Source organism: Gobio gobio, assembly GCF_949357685.1.
Source record: "Gobio gobio genome assembly, chromosome: 11".
NCBI classification, from domain to species: domain Eukaryota; kingdom Metazoa; phylum Chordata; class Actinopteri; order Cypriniformes; family Gobionidae; genus Gobio; species Gobio gobio.
In genome coordinates this window covers 30,178,927-30,201,652 of record NC_137104.1, presented here as the reverse complement: position 1 = coordinate 30,201,652, position 22,726 = coordinate 30,178,927, and the positions used below count along the sequence as shown (strand labels likewise).

The 22,726-nt window shown below is 39.0% G+C and overlaps 1 protein-coding gene across 4 annotated transcripts in view; it reads right to left on the bottom strand.

The window, feature by feature from the left end:
• Positions 1–22,726, bottom strand: part of ints8 (integrator complex subunit 8) — a 145,042-nt gene that overhangs the window by 97,414 nt on the left and 24,902 nt on the right. For all 4 annotated transcript variants that reach the window (XM_079829354.1, XM_079829355.1, XM_079829356.1 and 1 more), the window contains exons 5-9: positions 18,528–18,599; positions 18,382–18,433; positions 17,832–18,014; positions 17,642–17,749; positions 3,488–3,643 (exon numbers count right to left, since the gene is read on the bottom strand). In XM_079829354.1, the coding sequence (XP_079685480.1) occupies positions 3,488–3,643; positions 17,642–17,749; positions 17,832–18,014; positions 18,382–18,433; positions 18,528–18,599 (571 nt within the window). The remainder of the gene's footprint in view (positions 1–3,487; positions 3,644–17,641; positions 17,750–17,831; positions 18,015–18,381; positions 18,434–18,527; positions 18,600–22,726) is intronic.

Here is a 22,726-nt window from a genome sequence, read left to right as displayed (position 1 = left end):
ACAATGTTGCATCTCCATCACTCTCCATAATAAAATGATACTGTAAATGTGGTTGACGTAATAGTCAATGCACACTATGCTGTACTGTTTACCAAAACTTGCAAATACCTGAATAGTGAAACTGTCGTCTATCAATTCAAATGTATTGACACAGCGCTAGAAGTATTGAGAGCTCTGTGAACCACGTGACCGCGCGCGCCGCCAGGAGATGAGAGCATTTCGCCTCTGGCTTTAACTGTTATGCCACATTAGCGCCAAAACGCTATTTATTGTTTGAATTTCGCATTAAAACTTAAAAAAAATGTAAAAGCTTAGATTTTGTTCAATAACAAAAGCAGGTTTGGCAATTTGAGAGCGAGAGACGCGCTTGAGTGACAGAGACGGAGGGAGAGCAGGGAAAGAAAGTGCAGCTAAACGAATACGCTGCATGTTTTAAACAGGGTAAAAAAAGAAAAAGAATAACGACACGCAATATGTGGCGGCTGGTGTTGATTCTGTGGCGCACCGCCACAAATTAGTCTATGTGTGGGAAACACTGGACTCGCACCAATAACACTGATTGGCTGCAATAAGATGCATGTTGGTCTCATTTGTAGTTGTAATACAGCAAACTATTGTTGGACTAGCGAAAGAAAGAACTACAAAACCCCGGATAAAACACACACTAAAGTGCTGCGGGAGCATTTCAATGAGCAATAGAGACATAGATGTTGTAAAATTAAGACCTGTTTAAAATGATTTAAGATCTAGAACAATACTTCAGCGAATTTAAGACTTTTTAAGGCCTAAAATTTTGATTTTGAAATTTTAGACTTTTTAAGACCCCGCGGGAACCCTGACAAGGCTGGGATGGGCTACAGGACAATAGGCAAGCAGCTTAGTGAGAAGACAACAACTGTTGGTGCAATTATTAGAAAATGGAAGAAGTTCAAGATGACGGTCAATCTCCCTCAGTCTGGGGCACCATGCAAGATCTCACTTCGTGGGGCATCAATGATCATTAGGAAGGTGAGGGATCAGCCCAGAACTACATGGCAGGACCTGGTCAATGACCTGAAGAGAGCTGGGACCACAGTCTCAAAGAAAACCATTAGTAACACACTACGCCATCATGGATTAAAATCCAGCAGTGCACGCAAGGTCCCCCTGCTCAAACCAGCACATGTCCAGGCCCGTCTGAAGTTTGCCAATGACCATCTGGATGATCCAGAGGAGGAATGGGAGAAGGTCATGTGGTCTAATGAGACAAAAATAGAGCTTTTTGGTCTAAACTCCACTCGCCGTGTTTGGAAGAAGAAGGATGAGTACAACCCCAAGAACACTATCCCAACTGTGAAGCATGGAGGTGGAAACATCATTTCTGCAAAGGGGACAGGACGACTGCACCGTATTGAGGGGAGGATGACCCGGGCCATGTATCGTGATTGTGGCCAACAACCTCCTTCCCTCAGTAAGAGCATTGAAGAATGATCGTGGCTGGGTCTTCCAGCATGACAACGACCCGAAAAACACACAGCCAGGGCAACTAAGGAGGTGCTCCGTAAGAAACATCTAAAGGGCCTGGAGTGGCCTAGCCAGTCTCCAGACCTGAACCCAATAGAAAATCTTTGGAGGGAGCTGAAAGTCCATATTGCCCAGCGACAGCCCCGAAACCTGAAGAATCTGGAGAAGGTCTGTATGGAGGAGTGGGCCAAAATCCCTGCTGCAGTGTGCAAACCTGGTCAAGAACTACAGGAAACGTATGATCTCTGTAATTGCAAACAAAGGTTTCTTTACCAAATATTAAGTTCTGCTTTTCTGATGTATCAAATACTTATGTCATGCAATAAAATGCAGATTAATTACTTAAAAATCATACAATGTGATTAAGATTCTGTCACTCACAGTTGAAGAGTACCTATGATGAAAATTACAGACCTCTACATGCTTTGTAAGTGGGCAAACCTGCAAAATCGGCAGTGTATTAAATACTTGTTCTCCCCACTGTATGCATGCATATATGTGTGTGTGTGTGTGTGTGTGTGTGTGTGTGTGTGTGTGTGTGTGTGTGTGTGTGTGTGTGTGTGTGTGTGTGTGTGTGTGTGCATATGCGCATGTGTGAGTATTTATATATGCATAATATGTATACACAGTAAGCACACATATATAATGTAAGCACAAACTTTTAATTTGGATGCAATTAATCGATTTGAGCCCTACTATGCTGTAACCTGGTAACAACTATACATTAGATCAGTGGTTCCCAACCACGTTCCTGGAGGACCCCCAACAGTGCACATTTTGGATGTGTCCTTTGTCTGACACACCCACATCAGGTCTTGGAGTAGCTACTAATGAGCTGTTGACCTGAATCAGGTGTGTTTGATTGAGGAGACATGCAAAATGTGCACTGTTGGGGGTCCTCCAGGAACGTGGTTGGGAACCACTGCATTAGATGATTGATTAAAAAATAAATCTGATTCTGTTGCATAGAACTGAATAAAGAATAACAATCATATTTTATATTCATATATTTTTTGTCCAATTTAGTGCTCCTTTTCAATGAAAGTGTTATTTTATTGGCTTGTATTTTTTTTATTCAGTATCATTAAAATTATTGAATTTCATTAAGTCTTATATTAACATAATTATACAAAAAATTTGGTGAATCTCTCCTTCAAATTATGTTAGAAAGGTTTACCATTGCCGCTTCCATACATATATCAGTGTTGTTGTTGTTTTTTACCAAAAATTATAAATGGTTTACTAGTACTTGTAAATTTAAATGTAAAAAAAAAAAAAACCTTATGGGGTTGAAAACAATGAACAGATCTGTGATAGCCTATATGGCAAGTGCTCGCAGAGCGAGTCCCGCTCTCTCTGGCTCAGTGCCAGCCAGAGCAGCTCTAATCTTTTGGAGCTTAGAAGGTAGGCCATTAAAGACTTTCCAAGTCAAAGGGCTCAAGTCAAAGTCAAGGAGCGAATCATTATAGTCAAAGTGTCATCACATTTGGTACTCAAGTCCAAGTCAAATCTAAGGCCCTGTCACTCTAAATGGCACTCTAAACAACACCTGTACTAGTCTTCATACGAGTCTGCGCATTCGTGACATAATGCTTCTTTGACTGTTGGGTAGAATTCTGCTGTGTAGAACGCTTCAGTGCAGGCTCGGCAAAAGTGTGCATTGCGGGTGCATATCCACCACAAAGGTGGTGCTCGCAAGCACCCTCCTGAAACCTAAATGACAAATTGATGGTACACCCTACGGTTTCATAAACTTAACGGACACGTTATAATTTTAACTGTACACATACTGCCACATATGCCAAAAGGCATATGATGTGTGCCATTTGGGACAGGGCCTAACTCATGCGACTTGAGTCCACAACTCTGGTTTAAACTTTTGTCATGTGATCATTAAGGCTCTTTATTCAATAAGAGTACCATAGTACTCTTTTCATCTCAACATATTTAATGGCAGCACAGTGCATTGAGAGTTCTTGCTGACCTCATAACTGTGGTTCCTCATGAAGCCGCTGATCTGACCATACGGGGTGTGTTGGCTCTCGTTGGGATCTGAGGTTCCGGTCAGAGTTCTGCAGGCGCTCCAGTATCCAGCCAACCGCTGCTCATCCAAACAACAGAGAGATGCAGAGAAATCCAGCTGCCATCACACACAACAAAAATAAATAAAGTCATGATTCAGAAATGCATGTTGATTATCTCAACAAATTAGTACAATCCTGGGATCCGTTCTTCGTACCTCGCTTAATAATACATCTGAGATGATTTGACAGATGCCAGATCTTCTAATTGTGATAACCGATATCTGACTAATTTGGTTCTTCAAACGAATTTGTGGATTTGATTAAAATATCTGGATTACATTGTCTGAGATGACTTGTGTTCCCTGAAGAGGGCAGATGCATCGATACTCGAAACCACAATCAGCAATGCAGCAATTGGCTGGCGGCAAGACAGCAACGTAATGACATCATATAATTAAAAAAAGACACCTGGTAAAAAACTTTTAGGACCTTTTATAAGGAAACAGCCAAGAAACCAAAATTACATAAAAGTTATAATAGATAAATGAAATGTGCACTTAAAAACAAAAAAAAACAAAAAAAACAAACATGATTCCCAATTATTTATAAATGGACTGCATTTATGTAGCGCATTCAACAGACCCATGGTCATCCAAAGCGCTTTACATCTTGCCTCACATTCACCCATTCATACACCGACGGCGGTGTCAGCCATGCAAGGCGCCATCCATGCTCGTCGGGAGCAGCTGGGGTTAGGTGTCTTGCTCATGGACACCTCGACACTTGGTCAGGTGGAACCGGGGATTGAACCACCAACCTTCCGGTTTCTAGCACTGCGTGAAAAGTGGGATTTTCGTCAGTATGTGGCACTGCAGATTGCCGTGGAACTTCAGGTTTACGACTGTGTGTATTTTTGCAGGCAAATTTTTGCATATTGTGTGCAATTTGCAGGCAACACCGAAAACTGCCGTAAATTGTCGGAAATTGACGTGGGCCTTGCTTGGCAGTTGTCCCCCCATGACCCCCCCTCCCCTTAATTCTAGGGGAGGCTTTATCATGTAAATGAACATGCTGTGAGCTACACAAATGCAAATCCGAGTATAGCAGCAGGGGGAGTTTTATCTAGGTTCTAAATTTTTTTAACTAAAACAAGATTAAAGTTTAAGTTAAAATGTTAACTTAAATTTAAGTTAAATGTACTCGTTTTAGTTCACATTACTAAATTTTTAGGGCAACCAGTTTGCTCCAATTTTTTAAGTAGATTCAACTTGTCCGGGCTCACAGTGTAGATTAATTACTCTATATGTCATTAGCAATAACCAATGTTATGTAAAAAAAAAAAAAAATACAGGACAGCAGTTCATGTCTTCAACCTTTAGAGAGGTTATATGATGCAACAAGACAATGAACCAAAGCACACAAATAAATCAAGTAAAGCATACAGTTTACATACCAACATTAATTTTTCCACCCTGCACTGTGAATGATTTCTAAATGGCTATTAATCATAAATGTGAAAAGTACAAGTTTGTGTGTTAATAGTTAAGTCAGATTGTGTTTTTCTGTAATTGTCATTTAAATTGAGCTCACACCACATTTTATGAATTATCAATGCAGATTTTTAAGAGGTGGTTTCCTGGACAGGGTTTAAATTATGCCAAGAGTAGGCCTTAATCTAGTTAATCGTGAGTTAAAAAATTGTTGCCTGGAACAAAGATTAAGCACAGATTACTAACACCTGGACTATGAGTCCTGAACTAAAATAAACTGGATTCATTTACAGTTTTATCTAATTGCTTACACACAATTTCTGAAGATATGGCTCCATTTCTTGTAACTCTACACACAAAACACACAACATGCAAAACATCAGACATCGCTTGCAAAAGCAACACTTTGTGCAAAACTATTTTAACTCTTCCAAAAATGTTGTTTTTGCATATATCTAACTACACACAAATATGCACAACTGAGGAATTTTACAGTTGAACTGAAATCAACTGAACTGAATCTACACTGAAGTCACTTGAGCTGAATATTGACACTATATTGGCTTGTTAGAGCCGGTTTACAGCAGAATTTGTTTTGAACTTGTTACTGAAGCTCCTATGAAACAATATATTTTGTTGTATGCATATTCTTTCTTTCTCAAACCTTAGTTTTGATTTCTAAGTGATCAATTTATGTATAAGTGTTTTCACACATGATCATTGGCTGTATGGGTCCTCAGTAAATCAATGTGGCATTTAAATGGCAAAAGTTATTCTTGTCTCTATAACTTATGGCTTCCTAAAGACACGTTTATGGGTAAATAAAATATTAATAATATAAATAAAATGAATATCAAAACATATTTTAAATATAATTAAGTCATTTTATTATAGCACTCATCAGATGTTCCTGGAAACAAAACAGAGACAGAACAGTATAAACAAACTATACAACAAACTAATAAATTATAATAATTGTATAATATTAAGCATTTACTTAATATACATTGTAACATTAGGCTACTTTACTCTAGCACAGTAGTCAGTTAAGCAATTAATTAATATCTTATAATAATATGTATGTAGCCTAGGCTACATCTAAAGGTAAGTCTGCTTTAAAAAAAAAAATATTACACTTCGACGTGTACAGAATGTGCGCGTTAAGAAACACGTTCAAATGTGTCTTCTTAACATGTTAAAACTGTGCGTCGACTGTGCGTGTATGCCTGTTACACGACCAGAATGTGCGTGTCTACACATACAAAAGAAACACGTAAAAAAATTGCTGCTTGACGCGGACAAACAGTGCGTGTTAACACGATCACAAGTCACGCGTTTCGTATAAAGAGATTTGGCCCCGGGCGCGTTCCATAGTAGAGCCCTAGTCCAATCACGTTCGAGGTCGAGGCCATGACGCGTAGAAGACGAGCTTTAAACTTTTTTTTTTTTTTTTTTTTTTACATTTCTTATGTTTTTTGCTGCTTTCCTTTTTCGTGATCAAAAATGAATGGACGGCGTCTTCAACTCTGCATGGACGCGGCCAACTTTTTGGACTCATTTTCAGGAGGCTGTCTTCGTCTTCACAACTCTGAGGCAAACTGCAGGCGCTATGAACCAGATCATGGGTAATGTAACGTTACGATTTAAAGAATATGCTTTTATTCAGCTGTATAAGGAAATGGATGCGTTAATAGATCCGAGCTTAAAACTGCACATTTTGTTTACACAGACTATCCTCGGCTCATAACGAAGCCGTGACCTCTTATCTGCTTGGAGCGATTTCCGCGAGTCCAGATTTAACCGCTGATCAAGACGACATTGTGTGTAAGTAAAACGTCTAATGTTTTTCTCATTCCTTGTTTAATTTTACCGTGACTGTTTTTATTAATACCAGTCTCATGTAATTGTTTTCCAGCTGCCTGTAAGACGTATTATGAATCGACACGCCGGAGCTTCAGATACAAACAACCTGAACTTACATCGCAGGCGGAAACTGCGAAGTTTAGCTCCGAGTCGATCAAGAAGAAAAAGGGTAAGATTTATTATATTAGATCTGTTTTTTGTCAATGTGAGTATTTTTCAGGTTGCTTATTGTCTTTATGGATTGTATTACAGTTGCTGGAAGCGAGAGTGTGCTGGGTGAGGATGAGATGGACTGGAAGTGCGCGACCATTGAACTCATATCTGATGAGGAAGACGGCATTGTTGACGGGGTGTCTGGATGGATTGTGCGGCCAACGCCATATACGCCTATGTTTCCCAAATGTTTTGGGCGCTTCTTTTTGACGTTTTTGGAGGACAACATAAGAGGCATTACTGCTGCTCTGTACATAGTTGTGTGTTTGACAATAAAGCTCTTTCTTTGAATAAACAGCTGCGTGTTTATAAGCTCTTTCTTTGAATAAACGGCACGGTCCGGGCAAATTTTCCCATATATTCCTTGATGGTATGAATAGTGTAGTTCATAGCACAATACCATTACTATAAAACATAAATTATTACAACATAAATTATATATTTATTATTATTATTGGGGTTTACATTTATAATGAGCCAGGGTGACCAATAATGATTGGTTTGCAGTGATCTGCCAACCAATCACGAGGGATTTTTCTTTTTTAAATGTAGTGGCTTCAGCCAATACTGAGTGAGTAAATTCAAGTCAGGCCGTTGACTCTCTGGTTTCGCTGCTATTCATATGCTAATTAGAGGCGTCGCACCTCCGCGCTGTCTCTCAGCGGGGGGCTCTCCACCTACGTCATGGTTCGTTTACGACAATTTGTGGCACAGACGAACGCGACGTTCGCTGCCTCTAAATTGTCGAAAACTGCCAAAAATTAGGGAGATTTCCGGGAGTATACAGACGTTTACGGGGTCGAAAATCCCACTTTTCATGCAGTGTAGACAACCTACATGAACCACTGAGCCACTGCCGTCCACTGATTTCTAGTATTTGTACAGCCTTTACATTTTTATTTCAATGTTGTAATTAGTAATTCACAGCATTAATTAAAGTTTCTTAAGGGTCAAGATCAAGTTATCTGCATCTTCCGCGCTGCATCAAGCCCCTCCCATAATATCCGTCACCGCTCAAATGAATGCACAACTCAGACTAAATATACACATAGACAGTAAAAGAAATGGACACAGCGACCCCATAGACTTCCACGCAGAAAAGTGAAGTCAATTAGAAGCATTCACTTCCTGATGGCTGAGCGTACAGCGCAGCCGCAGACTGAGCTTGACGACGTAGATGTGACGTGAGCAACCTGTCTGACAGTTGTAAGCCTTCTAGTAGTTGTGCAAATTTAAATCTGAATCATCAAATCTAGCAGAAACGGAGAGCATGAGCAGGAGCAACTTTTGATAAGTATTCTTTTTAATTGTTTTGTCATTTTGCATAGTATTTATTAATTTATTTTAATAAATTGCCTTATAGACAGTAAAATATTGCCTGCGAGCTTCTCCTCCTGTCTATACGGTAATTTCTCTACTCTGCGCCGGTTGTCGCGTGGTTATGACACAATCGTTTGCCTATTTTTACAAAAACGGCTTCTACGGGGCAATAGTGTAAGATACAAGGTAATGGAGCCTTTTATAAATTGTCGTGTTTCTTTAGAAATAAACAGTGGACAAATGGAGTCTTTAAACGCCTCAGATGTAAAGTTATTCGCTGTCAAAGTGATGACAAAATGAATGGGAGTCAATGGAATGCTAACAGCAGGTGATGGCTTGGTTAGCAATGGCTGCCCCTATGGAAGGTACGCTTTCCGGGTGCAGGATTACTTACCCCCTTGAATATACAGCATGTGTACAGTTAAAATTATAATAAATTTAAAACTCCAATAAAATTATAAGGTCACGGTCAAGGTATCTTTCTTAGTACCCGAAGGTAAATTTGTTGTGCAGACAGGAGATTCAGCAATCCAACCTTAAGACAATTCATAAAAACATAATAGCATACAATAACTATAAATATTACAATTAGGGGTAGGCGATATCTCGATATTTAAAATATATCGAGATATTTTTTAAACACGATATGGATTTTGACATATCGTATATATCGATATATTGTTTATATTTAATTCTGATTCCGCCACTTTGCTTGTTTGCCTTCTCTGTGCTGTGCTCGCCCCCGCTCGCTCGCCCCTGCCTCCTTGCTTTTGTTTTCCCTTCCCCTCGCATGTTGTCATGGCGGCGTCTGCAACCAGCTCGGAGGCTACAGAACTCGTCTTAAAAACAACTGGCTCCATTATATGGAGCTATTTTGGTTTTAAGGCGTCGGACGAACAGCAGACAGATGTCTACTGCCATGAATGCCGACAGTTGGTTCTCAAACACTTGATCCAAAATACAGTTTACCTAGGCGGCATTACTTTGCGAGACAAGAACTCCCGCGACTGTACACTATGGAGAGAGAGCGGCTTGCTTGCTGGAGAAGGTTACTTACTATGCCCTTGATATGAGTTGTTTTATTTTTGAATGAAAATTCATTATTTGCATGCGTTTTAAAGCCTTGCGCGTAGGGCACTATGTGCTTTCCCGAGCGCGCGCACTAAAAGCCTGTCAAACAAGTGATTACTGGACTAAATATTACTGCGCTAATACTGTCAAATACACACAAGGTTAACATAAACACAGTCGGTTATGTCTAAAGTGAAAGTAAAATCGGCGTGTGTCTGTATATTAGATGCGTGAAAGTCTTAAATTGACAGCAGGGCAGCTGCCGCTTGTCCTTAAAGGGACAGTTCACACTAAAATTATGTCATTATTTACTCACTCTATTGTTGTTCCAAACCTGTATTAATTTCTTCTGTTGAACACAGACAGCTGATGGTAGCGATTGACATTCATATTATTATTTCCTACAATGGGGACCAGCAACTGTTTGGTTTCCAATATTCTTCAAAATATATGAAGAAATAACTTCAGGTTTAAAACAACTTGAGCGCGAGTAATCAATGACAGAATTTTCATTTTTGAGTGAACTATTCCTTTAGTGGTTAATAAAATAACAAAAGACAAAGACAAAATCATTCACGGCTCTTGACTGAAAAACTAATACAGTAGCTTTAATAAGAATCCATGTATATTTTATAGGGAAGTCTATGTAGTGTTTTATTTTTACATTTATTAATTCAATTTCATACTTAAATGCAGCTGTACGGCTCTGAGCTGCCAGTGTAAATCTTTATAAATATGTATTTATTTTATATTATTCAGTACACTAGGAATGTGTACAAGGTTTTTTAAAGGTAAAGTTTTAAGTTTAAGTAAGGTTTTTCAAGTCTTTTAAGTAAAATAAAGAAAGAGTATTGCAATAAAGAAAATAGTATTTTTTCCTCCTTAAGCTGTTGCTGTTCGGCTAAGAATAGAATAGCAAAAATCTGATGCGACTAGCCATCAGAACCAAACCGAAAACCGTGGTAAAAAAAACGAGGTATGTATTGAACTGTGGACTTACTGTATTGTTGCATCCCTACTTTGTTCCTACATATTCCTACAACTGCCTACCTCTTTGCACTTCAATAAAAAAAAAGACTTTGTGGTATTTGGCATATTTGTTTTTGCAGTAGTTTTTGGGGGGTTATTTTTCCTGTAAAGATAGAGATATATATCGTATATCGAGATATAGCAAAATATATCGAGATATATTTTTTGCTCCATATCGCCCAGCCCTAATTACAATGTATAAACAGTCATGACAATGCGCTTCTACACATACCCTCAACACCCACCTAAATTATATAAATTAACCAGCATGTCACCTCCTACTTTTTTCATTTAATAATTCTATAGCTGCAGGTACAAAAGTGTTCCTATATCATCTAGTTCTCCACCTAGGGGCCACGAACCGACATCCAGAGGGGAGGAGCTGGAACTCGTCATGTTAAGGGTGCGAACAATCTTTAATTATAAAACTCGCCTTACGCTGTAAATAATTGGAGTAAAAATCTGCTAAGTTAAATTGTGGTTCACCTATAATTTTACTTGGACACCTAACAATTTGATTCAAAGAATTTTTGTTCTTCAAAAGACAAATTACCAAACCACGCCACAAGGGAAAATGACAAAATAGATTCAATAAAGGCCTCATAAAGGCCAATAAAGATTCAAAGAAAAGGGTCATCCTAGATTTGTCAATGTGAAATCTATTCAGCTTTCTGAGGCAAAACAGACGCTGATGTCCCTTTTTACGAACCATCTCACAGTTCTTTTCAAAAGTCAGTTTAGAATCTATGACTGTCCCAAGGTATTTGTAGCTTTCAACACAATCCACAGCCTGATCTTTAATAATCATAGTGTCATAACATGAAGTACAAGTTCTAAAATCTATAACCATGTCCTTTGTTTTAATATCTAACTCCAAAAAAGATTCTTCACACCAGGAGACAAACTCCTCAATAACAGGACCATGGCCAGGCTCATTGTTGTGTAGCAAACTCACAATAACGGTGTCATCAGCAAATTTCAATATAGTCCTATTTACATGGTTACTTTGACACATATTAGTGTACAAAATATAAAATAAGCGTGAAAGAACACAACCCTGGGGTGAACCAGTGGACGAACATAATAAATCAGATAAAATACCATTTACTTTTACCCTCTGTGTTCTATGTCAAGAAATCCAGTATCCAACCCACCAAATTTTTGCTCAGCTTAAAATGCTCTATTAGTCTCATAGTTAAAATGTGAAGTTGGATAGTGTTAAAAGCTGAAGAAAAGTCAATAAACAACAGTCTAGCACGAGTATTTTTCCCTTCTAAGTGCTTGGACAAAAGATTAAGAAAAGTAATTGTTGCGTCCTTAACTCCTCTATGTGCCCTATAGGCAAACTGCATAGGGTCAACAGCTTGCTCAGTTTGCCTTACAATCTCTGTCTTTACAAGCTTTTCCAATGATTTCATTAAAAGAGAAGTGAGGGCAATTGGCCTAAGGTCATGAAATGCCTTGGGACAATTATTTTTAGGAGCCGGGATAATAACAGCCCGCATCCACATGTTAGGTACGTGTTGTAAGTATAAAGACCTATTAAAAATATCACAAAAAATTGCACTGCGCAATATTTCAATAGTTTGCCACATATATTGTCTGGGCCAGGACTTTTATTTAACTTTATAGAAAGAAAAGATTTTTCAACTGCTCTCTGGTCTAGGATGTGGTGATGATTATCTTTACATTTACATCTTTAAGTAAAGTAAATATTCCATCACAAATAAATCGCTCAATCAAGTGGCTGTGTCTATAGTATTATAGACTACAAAACATTATAATATTATTTTTATATGATTATTTAAAATTATTATTGCTCCTGGTTCAGTAAGGAACTAAGGGTGTGAACCTACACTGGTCTCACGATTACGATTATCATGGCATCGATTCGGTTAAATTCGGTATCATGATGCATCACAATGCATTGACGATACACTGCATCCTCATGTCAGGGCTTTTTGCCTTGTTTGCACTGGTGCGCCCAACTTTTTTATTAAGGTGCACCAGCACAAAATTTAGATGCACCCAAATTATTCCTCGGCTCGCGTCACCTTTAACGCCACAATTTCAAGGTCACCTTTTTAATCACGCTCCAAATACATTTATATATTATGTAAACGATTTTAAACAACAAGGTGTGCGTAAATACTTTTTAATATTTGAAGCACAATTTATACTGTATATAAAATAAATGTGCTTCACTGAGCAGCCAAACTAAATCATTTTAAGCAAAATAAAAACATTTCAAAATTGAAAGTGCTACTGTTTAAAGTTGCTTCCCTGAACTGAGACCTAACATTTCATGGCTCAAAGTCTTAGTGGGTCCCCCTTGTTGTTGATCCGCTTACAAATGCACTATTTCCTGCCATGCTCTGGCCACATTCTTCATGATTCTGGCCACATGATTTTTCAGTCCCGCTCCCTCTAAAATATATATGTTACCTTCTCGTTCGCAACATTCATGTTTTGTTCCGCTCCCGCCCGCATAAAAGTATAAATAGATTTTTTTCTGACACCGTTTAGAGTAATTTAGCGTAAAAGCAAAAGCTAAAGCGTGCATGGTTTGGCATGGCAGAATGCACGCAGTGCGCTCTCTTCCTAATTCCTAAAAAACTATCATCTCAGTTCATTGCGATCTCACAAAGCTCCATTTTCATCAATGAAAATGACTGCATAATGAATCTTCCATGTCTACACTTTCTTTGTTATAATCAGAGCATACAGGATTCAGCACTAAGCAAAACTATGAAGTTTTAAGCAGTGATTCCATCTTAAATGCATCTGTTTGGCCACTGCGTTCTAGAAATAAACACATATTGGCTACATTGCAAAATGCAGCAAAAACAAGTTATAAATAGAAACTCTGCCAATGCTTGCGCCTGTAAATTGTTTTTATTTTGTTTTAGTTGTTCTTGTTGCTTTTGTGCAATATTTGAATAATTTATTTGTTTCTAGATGTTTTACTTTGATATTTCTATTTCAAAGTCCTGTGAATAGTTTTATTCTCCCGCAACCTGCAACCGTGAGTACCTTACCGCCCACGTCCATCAAAACTAGTCCCGCGCCACACTATGTGTTGGGTCTTGCGAGTCCCGTGGGAGTGCAGGCCTCTAGACCAGGGCTTGGCATCTTACTAGGGACTGGGGAGACTGGTGGCTGAAGTAGCTCCGTGTCTGGGCTGTTGTCGGAGCATTGACCGGGGAGAGTGTTGGGGCGGGGGGGGGGGGGGGGGGGGGGGGGCAGGCCTACTTTTCTTAGAGAAAAAAAAAACTCAATGGATCAAATTATATAAATGTAGAGTTTTTAAAGGGCCTATTTACACCTGGGCACTTCATGAGCTTTTACAGATAAAATATCTATCTGATTTATCAAAACAATTTCATTTACATTTGGCCACATAAATGCATCTCCACAAAACTGATATAAATCCAATCTCCAATTCCCGCACTATATGCAGATTTAATAGAGTTCACGTCACCGAAAACAACAGATATGAGATGCATTTTATTGATTACCAGCTAATTTCAAAATTGGCAATAGCACTGGTAAGATCATTCGGTTTCTTTGCTTTAAATGAATATGATTGTATGTTGAGCACCTGAGCACCACTTTCAGTTTTATTTGCAGTAGTTTGTGCATTAGCTTGATGAAGAGATACACAGCAGCTCGTGCTTCAGTGATGCGTGCTTCAGTAGCGCTGTCATCTGGCTATAACATGACATATAGCCCATAACGCTCTCACACATTTATTTTTTAGCATTGTTGGGAGGAGTAAAATGTTTCAACAACTAGATGCATTTAGACTTTAGCTTTCACTGTAATGCGGCCCAGATCACCTCCTGAAGTGGCTTTTAGTATTTTGTGTATTTGTTCTAAATGCTCCTGTTGTCTTCTGTGCACAGACTAGAGTTGTGTTTGATGTTTGATGCATTCAAGAAGCGTGTTTTCTTTGAGCAGGTATAAATTAAAGGTTCAGTTCATATAACTGACTGACAAAATTATATACATACAGGGCTCTAGAGTGCGACCAAAATTTGTAAGGGTGCAACTAAAATATTTCCTAGGTCGCACCAGTGCACCTAACGTCCTCGCATCCGCTGCCTCTACACGAACGAAGCTGCAGCATTTGTTCTCCTTTGACGGAACTCACACACATGGTTGGATCATATCGTGGTCTAAACCAATCAGAGACAGAGATGGGGTGTAGGGCTGAAACGATTCATCGAGTTGCTCGATTAACTCTATTTATAAAAATTCCTCGAGGCAAAAATTCTGCCTCGAAGCCTCGTTAAATTCCTATGACGCGCACTATACGCGCAGGGATCTGATTCACACGGACCGCTGTTCAATGTTCAGGAAGCACACCATAGCGCGTGATACATTTAGAATTTAGTTTAGATTCTAGATGCCCAGAATCACTATAGTAGGCTAACTGCATGTTTTACACAGTTTATGCAAGTTGATTACCGTTCTTATAGCTGCCACACACACACACACACACGGTGTGCGCAAGCCCCGAAGCCAGATCGCTTTCACTTTCGTCCTCATAAAGTTTGTCAAGTAAATGCTTTTAAAGCCTTGCCAGTTTGAACATTGAAGCGATTGTGCGCTATTCAAAAACAACAATATGGAAAACTTCTCCATTCAGTGCTCAGCTTTTTTCTGTGACGCGGAGAGTTGAGCCGTGTTGCATCTTTGACAACGAGCCGCGCCCTGAAGGCAGACCTCTTTTCGCGTGAAGATCGCGCGCGGAGAGCAGGGCAAAAACGCAGTGTCAACGCTGTCCTGTGACTAAGGTAAAGTCACTAAAGTAGCTTAGAAACTCAACTCAACCGTTATAGGCATATGCAAATATATATTTGAATACCTTTGAAGTAATTACAAACCAAAGCTTCATAATGAATAGAGACGGAATGAGTAATTCACACACAATCACTCTCTCATTAATGCATCCAAATAAATGTAATGTAGGTCTACTACTGTGTTAATGTATCTGTATCTGATGTACAACAAACATAAAACTGCTCCATAGACAATAACAGCTGAAAGTGAACTGTTTCCTTCAAGTATTTTAAAAAAAATCACAAAGAAATGCACTTTTTGCATTTGTTGGAAAATTTCCAACTTTAATAGTAGAAAATCAGTAACACACACACGCCCTCCTCTCTATCGCGCCAGTCAGACCAATCGTGGCAATGCATCACATGCTTAAACTTTTATGTAGCCACGTAACAATAATTTCAGCATTCACTGTATGGGACGTGATGTTGTGATGCGATATTTCGAACGGATGCTTCACCTAAAATGCACCGCTATGCAAGCCAAATAAAGCGTTCTATTGAAAATGAATGTATGTATGCCGTACCAAACTGCAATGAAGCCTCAAGCAAACGCACACACACACACACACACACACACACACACACACACACACACACACACACACACACACACACACACACACACACACACACACACACACACACACACACACACACACACACACACACACACACACACACACACACACACACACACACACACACACACACACACACACACACACACACACACACACACACACACACACACACACACACACACACACACACACACACACACACACACACACACACACACACACACACACACACACACACACACACACACACACACACACACACACACACACACACACACACACAGTTGCTAGGTTACCATAGCAAATAGGCTCACCCCATAAATGATATATTATTTGTTAGTAGCCTAATGGTAAATGCTGCAGGTGTAGAAATCTACATAAAAGATATTTACTTTGATGTCAGGGATATGAAACCTGTTGTGCATATTAATAAATTAAATTGCTTTTCCTCTTCATTTTCGTTATACATTATTTGTTTTGGTTGTTTAAAAACACGGAATTTTTTTTATCCGATTAATCGATCGATTAAGTGCTAGATTAATCGATTACAAAAAGAATCGATAGCTGCAGCCCTAATGGGGTGGGTTTTTGCCTCTGATTGGCTGTGGTCCAGATATTCCTGTTGGCCTACACTGCTCTGTATGTGTGATTGATTCTCTGCTGCTCAGGATGCAATTTCAGTTACGGCAATCAGCATCAGCAAAATAAACGCAAGAAAACAGACGATGAACAATGAAAAGAATCAGCATTTCAGCATTTTTGGCTGAGCTGGGTCTACCTTGGCACTCACAAGCTCACGATGAAAACGGCTGACGTGGTTTCTCAAGTTAGTGGTATTACCCCATGCACATTTTATTTATGCGTGACATGATTTCCACACGGCGCGTGTCTTCTGCCGCTCGTGCTTACCAGGTTGTTCATAAAAGCCAAAATGTGCCCAGATGTCTGCTTTTAAAGTAGTTGGAGCATTTTTAATTACTCGCACTCGCCTCCCTCTGCCTTTGTATGCTAACGCGACAACGCACGTACATGACAAATGACGTCAGAAAATAATCAGTACATTATAATCGGTTATGGTCTATCCATTACCAAAGTTGTGGAACGCACTTCCAGCACACTTACGAAGCATCACTGTGCTGAGTGTTTTTAAATCGCAGTTCAAAACACATTTATTCATACAAGCTTTTAAAACGTAGCCTCTGACCTGACTGCTATTTTATGTACAGTTGTTACATTCTGTTGTCTATTGATGTTTTACTGGAAAGCGCCTTGTGCTCCTTTCGCTATTTAAATAAAATTTGATTGATTGATAGATTGATTGCTTAACCGATACCGAATCGTCCTCGTCTGCATCAAAGAAACGATTAATTTTGATACCCCTATAAGGAACTCTTGTAATAAAGTAGCTGTGGCTGAGACAAGTTTTAAGCATCAACGCCGCTTAAAAAGATGTAATCTAATCCTCCCGAGCAGGCTTAAGCTTTGCTATGACAGCAAGTCCAGGATGAGTGTCGAAGAACAAAACAATCCAAGATCATGAATCGTCAACAATCAAATCCAGCTAACTGAGTTAGCCACGTACAAAGAACAGACACCTGGATGCTGTTTGGTCAATTTAGCATTTCAGTTGTGTCATGAAGTGACTAAGTAATAATGACAGCGTGTTCCTTTTTGGGTGTTCCTTTCAGTTGATTATGTCTCACCTTCGTGAGGAGTTCTCGCGCCATTCTGAAGTGTTCTCTGGCTTTCTCATACACTGAAGTCTCAGAACAGCCTTGCTGAAAGTAAATGCCTCCTAAATCGTAATGCACCTGTCAGACAGATATGAACATTATTCACTTTTAATAACAGAACATGATGACTGGGCACCTTTATATTATCTGCAGAACACACCTGACAGTGCAGGTGATCAGCGCTGATGTGGAGTCCTGCGGTGGAGGACTCAGTCTCTCCATTGGCTGTACTGGAATCAGCAGCTAGCAGGTCAAGGGTACGAAGCGTGTGAATGTAGAAGTCTTTTTTAATGTTCAGGGCTCTTTCTAAAACCATGATAGAGTCTGTGGCCTGTTCTCTGAGCTGAAGAGCAGAGTGTTAAACAAGTGAAAGGTCTATGATTAGCTTTCTTTGAGAAGAAAAAAGGAATTTTGAAGAATAAGAAAACCATATAACTCTAGAAATACAACAAGCATTATTGCTACTGTCTGATAATTGTTTTATTCTTTGCCTATGCAAACAAATGGAAGTCACCACATTGTATCATCTCAAGATTTCTTTGCGGTTAATCTGATGCACTACATATTGCTGTTATACTGCTGTTGTCTTAACGCATCTTGTGTTAAAGTCTCCTTTTAATACCCAGAGTTACAGCAATCAGATATCAGTATATAAAAACACACTGCAGGCAGCTACATGCATGTATCTTTCAAGCAAGTTTCAGGCATACCACACTTAGTATGTTCTCTGTGAGTTCCTTTTCCTGCTGGACCAGATTCATCCTACAGGACACATAAAAGAGAAGAGCGTAAGAGTATTAGCACAAATTCAACAGCATACAACACAAAGAACTGACAACCATCATTCCTTCCTTACATATTCAGCTGATGTGGTCCAGGTTTGGTCTGTTTCTCAGGAAAGCTGCTCAACACAATGGTACGAATGGCCCTATTGAGACAAAGTTCATATTACATGGTAAACACAGCAAGTGGCTGGCACAGCATCAACTTAAGGGTTGACTGTTTCCTACTTTATATTCACAGTGTCTATTCACACCAAGTGCAAATAGCGTGCCTTGTTGGCAAGTGCTATTCGCATTATCTCCGCCTAACAATGCCTGGTTGAGCCAAACAAGATTTTTTTTTTTTTAAACGTTTGTATTTCAATGTCTTCAGTGCCACAATCAGTAAAGCGTAAGGCTTAAAGATCTTGGTTTTGACATGATCGACCCAGGTTCGAATCCGCCTTTTGCAGAGCTCGCTCATCCCTTTTCTCATCACAAATCACATCGGAAAGGCATTTACTTTCAATAAAAATTAAGAAAATTTTCTAAATGTGGAAATACAGTGCCTAACAAAATGTTTAATAATAATAAAAACATTTATTGGGTAGGGTTAGGGGTCGGTGTAGAGAGGGCTTTTATGGTCCCATTAAGGCGGCATCCATTTAATAAATATAATCATTTATACTTATTACATCCTGTGTACAACAATGTACAACAATACTGAGGTGCAAATAGTATGTATATGTCAAAAAGTATAAATTGCATTTAATTATTGCACACATTGCAAAGAACTGCTACTTTTATATGGTATAAATAGAATATATCACTATTTTCACTTAGTAAATAGCATCTATCGCTAAGAAAATGTTATTTTCACTTAGTGTAAATAGAATCTAGTTGCCACTATCACTATTTGCACTTATTTTTATTTGCTGCCTATTTGCTGCCTTATTTTCATCAGAAATCCATTCGTATAAAACACAGATTTAAGAAAGATAAATTTGCATAATATATTATATAAATGTTTCAACTGTTTATACATGCACCGGGATAACATTATGATATACCTTTCTAATATTGTGTTGGTGCCCCTTTTCCTACCAAAACTGCCCTGACCAGTCGAGGCATGGTCTACACTAGATCCCTGAAGGTGAGCTGTGGTGTCTGGCACAGAGATGTTAGCAGCAGATCCTTTAAGTTAAGAGGTGGGGCCTCCATGGATCGGACTTGTTTGTTCAGCACATCCCACAGATGCTCGATTGGATTGAGATCTGGGGAATTTGGAGGCCATGTCAACACCTCAAACTCGTGCTCCTCAAACCATTCCTAAACCATTTTTGCAAATCCTGCTGAAAGAGGCCACAGGCACCAGGGAATACCGTTTCCATGAAAGGGTGTACATGGTCTGCAACAATGCTTAGGTAGGTGGCAGGTGTCAAAGTAACCTCCACATGGATGGCAGGACCCAAGGTTTCCGAGCAGAAAATTGCCCAAAGCCTCACACCGCCTCCACCGGATTGCCTTCTTCCCATAGTGCAGGAGTGTCCAAACTTTTTTTAAAGGGGGCCAGATTCGATGTTGTGGACATACCCGGGGGCCGGTCTCTTTTCTATTTTATATATACATACATACATACATACATACATACATACATATACATACATACATACATACATATATATGTAAATATTATTACTGAGCTAGAACTCTTATTTTTATTTAAATTTAATAAGTGCTCTATTTAGGTAAAACCACACTGCAAAAAATACTTTTCTTACTTGGTATTTCTGTCTTTTTTCCAGTCCAAATATCAAAAAATTCTTAAAGGGCATATTGCAGGTTAAATTTTTTTCGAGATTAATATATAACCTTGTATGAAAATACCATATGAAAAGATAGTGCAGGATTTAAAATGTTTTAAAAATACATAAGAGCACAAATTTTGTAGATAAAGTGGCCATTTCGTTGGCCGCTTGGAAAAAGTTTTTTTTTTTCAACATCGAGTCATATTACGTCACGAGAGGGAGTGGTTCGCCGAGCTCTGCGTTGGCTCAGTGCAGAATAGGTTGGTATTCAGTAGAGTCTGTGTATTTTCGGTAGTTTTTCTATTCCAATTTATCATTGTCATGGTAAATTATTATCCAGCCTGTCAGGGCATGGAGTCCACAGGTTTCCTAAAAAAAAAAAGTTAGGAATTCTGCATGGTGGCGTTTTGTGCAGGTGAAGAAACGGGACTTCCCTTCGCGCATCTGCTTCAAAACACACGGTGGTGTGTGTAGTGCTTTAGACCGGAGGATTATCATCCCGGCGATATGATGAAGTCAAACATTGTTATACTCATGTAAGGCCGGCTACACACTGGCTGCGTGACGTGAGCGTGGCGTTTTCTGTGTCTTTGCACACCAGAAGCGTGTCTGATGCGGCGCCGCTGCTGCTAGGTGACGTAGTGGAAGGCCTATACTTCATGTTAAACATAAAATATATAAATAAATATATAGCCTACTGATACAGCAAAGACAACGTCAGCACTGGGCAGTATTGACGGCCGAATAGGCTACAAAATATTTTGTTCTGTATTGGCAGGTGCAATATTTGAAAATCGATATTATATACATTTTTTTGATTACAATTATATCTGCATTTATGTCAAAACCTTGAGACTTTCACACATAAAAATGTAATTTATTAATATGTATTCGTGTCAAAATGACAAACAGCTTTTCCTATTCTATTTTGCCTGGAAACGCTTCCAACACTCTTGCGTGTTGCATCGGTTCTATTTCTAGCATGTGCTTTCGGCATGGCGAGCCGCACGTGTCACGCAGCCAGTGTGTACCTTGCCTAAAGGATGAATAAACATCCACACGCGATGCTTCTTTGCCGTCGTGTTTACATTAATGAATACAAAGTATGTACATTAACACAAATGAATACAGTCTCACACTTTTTCGAAAATAAGTTCAAAATTATGTGATATTTTATTCATGCCATGTATGCACATTCAAGTTCTCTCAAATGCATACTCATAACGTCATATACATCCTCACACTAGCGGTGAATCGACACGAAATAAACCCATAATACAGAATTAATGAATAAAGGATAAACACAATAACACAACGTTACTGTCTGTGGTTCGGCGGCCAGCGGGAGATGTGACGGTCCCGCATCCGGCGGGAGATGTGATGGTCCCGGATCCGTCAGAGATGTAGCTCGGAGAAAACGTGAACTGTGCACCGTGGCGTGAGTCTTGTAAGTTACCAAATCAGTCGTGATGAGAAACCGCTAACGTTATATCACATAACGTTTAGTGTGAACGGATATTAACGAGTGTGACTTTTCCTGACGCCTATAAGTTTCTGTTATTGGTAAGTAAATCAATAACTTACTAGATGACAACGTTACCAGCTTTGCTATTGCCCGATACATGATAATAATCAGTACAGTGTTGTGATCTGAGCACAGTGATCATATCGTTAGCTAGCTTTATCTAGCCAACACTGGTCTCTATCTAGCTAACACTGGTCTCTCTCCGAGACACCTGCCGCTTTTCTCCACTGTTTCTCCTCACATAAATACTCAATCGGTCTCCTGTAATCGTTGTTCTGTCTAATCCTGGTCTGTCCATAATTGTGTGTCATAATTGTATCGCTGTGGTCTGCCATATGAGTATTAATAAACATTTATAATGTCCTCAGCGTCCGAGCTGTCATTGCGATCCATTGTTTTCCTATTGTTGAAATTCACCGCACTCCCTCTCGTTATGTCACGTCCTTGTTTCTGTTTGGGACAGAAACAAGATTCCAAACAGAAACATTATTTTTCTTACCCCATTGGCAAATATATTTGCTTGTTTTAAACAAACTCATTTCAATTTCATTTTATTTTCCAGAAAACAAGAAAAAATATCTAATGTAATTTAACTGATCTCGTACATCTTGATTTAAGAATTTTTAGATATATTTAGACTAGAAACAAGACAAAAATACTAAATGACAGCATTTTTTGCAGTGCACACAAGGCAAAAAGTAAACCCCAAATCAGAAAAAGTTGGGACAGTATGGAAAACGCAAATAAATAAAAAAATAAGTGATTTCTAAATTTACTTTGACTTGTATTTCATTGCAGACAATATGAACACAAAATATTTCATGTTTTGTCTGGTCAACTTCATGTCATTTGTAAATATGCATCCTTTCCTGTCATTCAGACCTGCAACACATTTAAAAAAAGTTGGGACAGGAGCAATTTAGGGCTAGTAATGAGGTAAAATGGTTAAATAATGATGTGA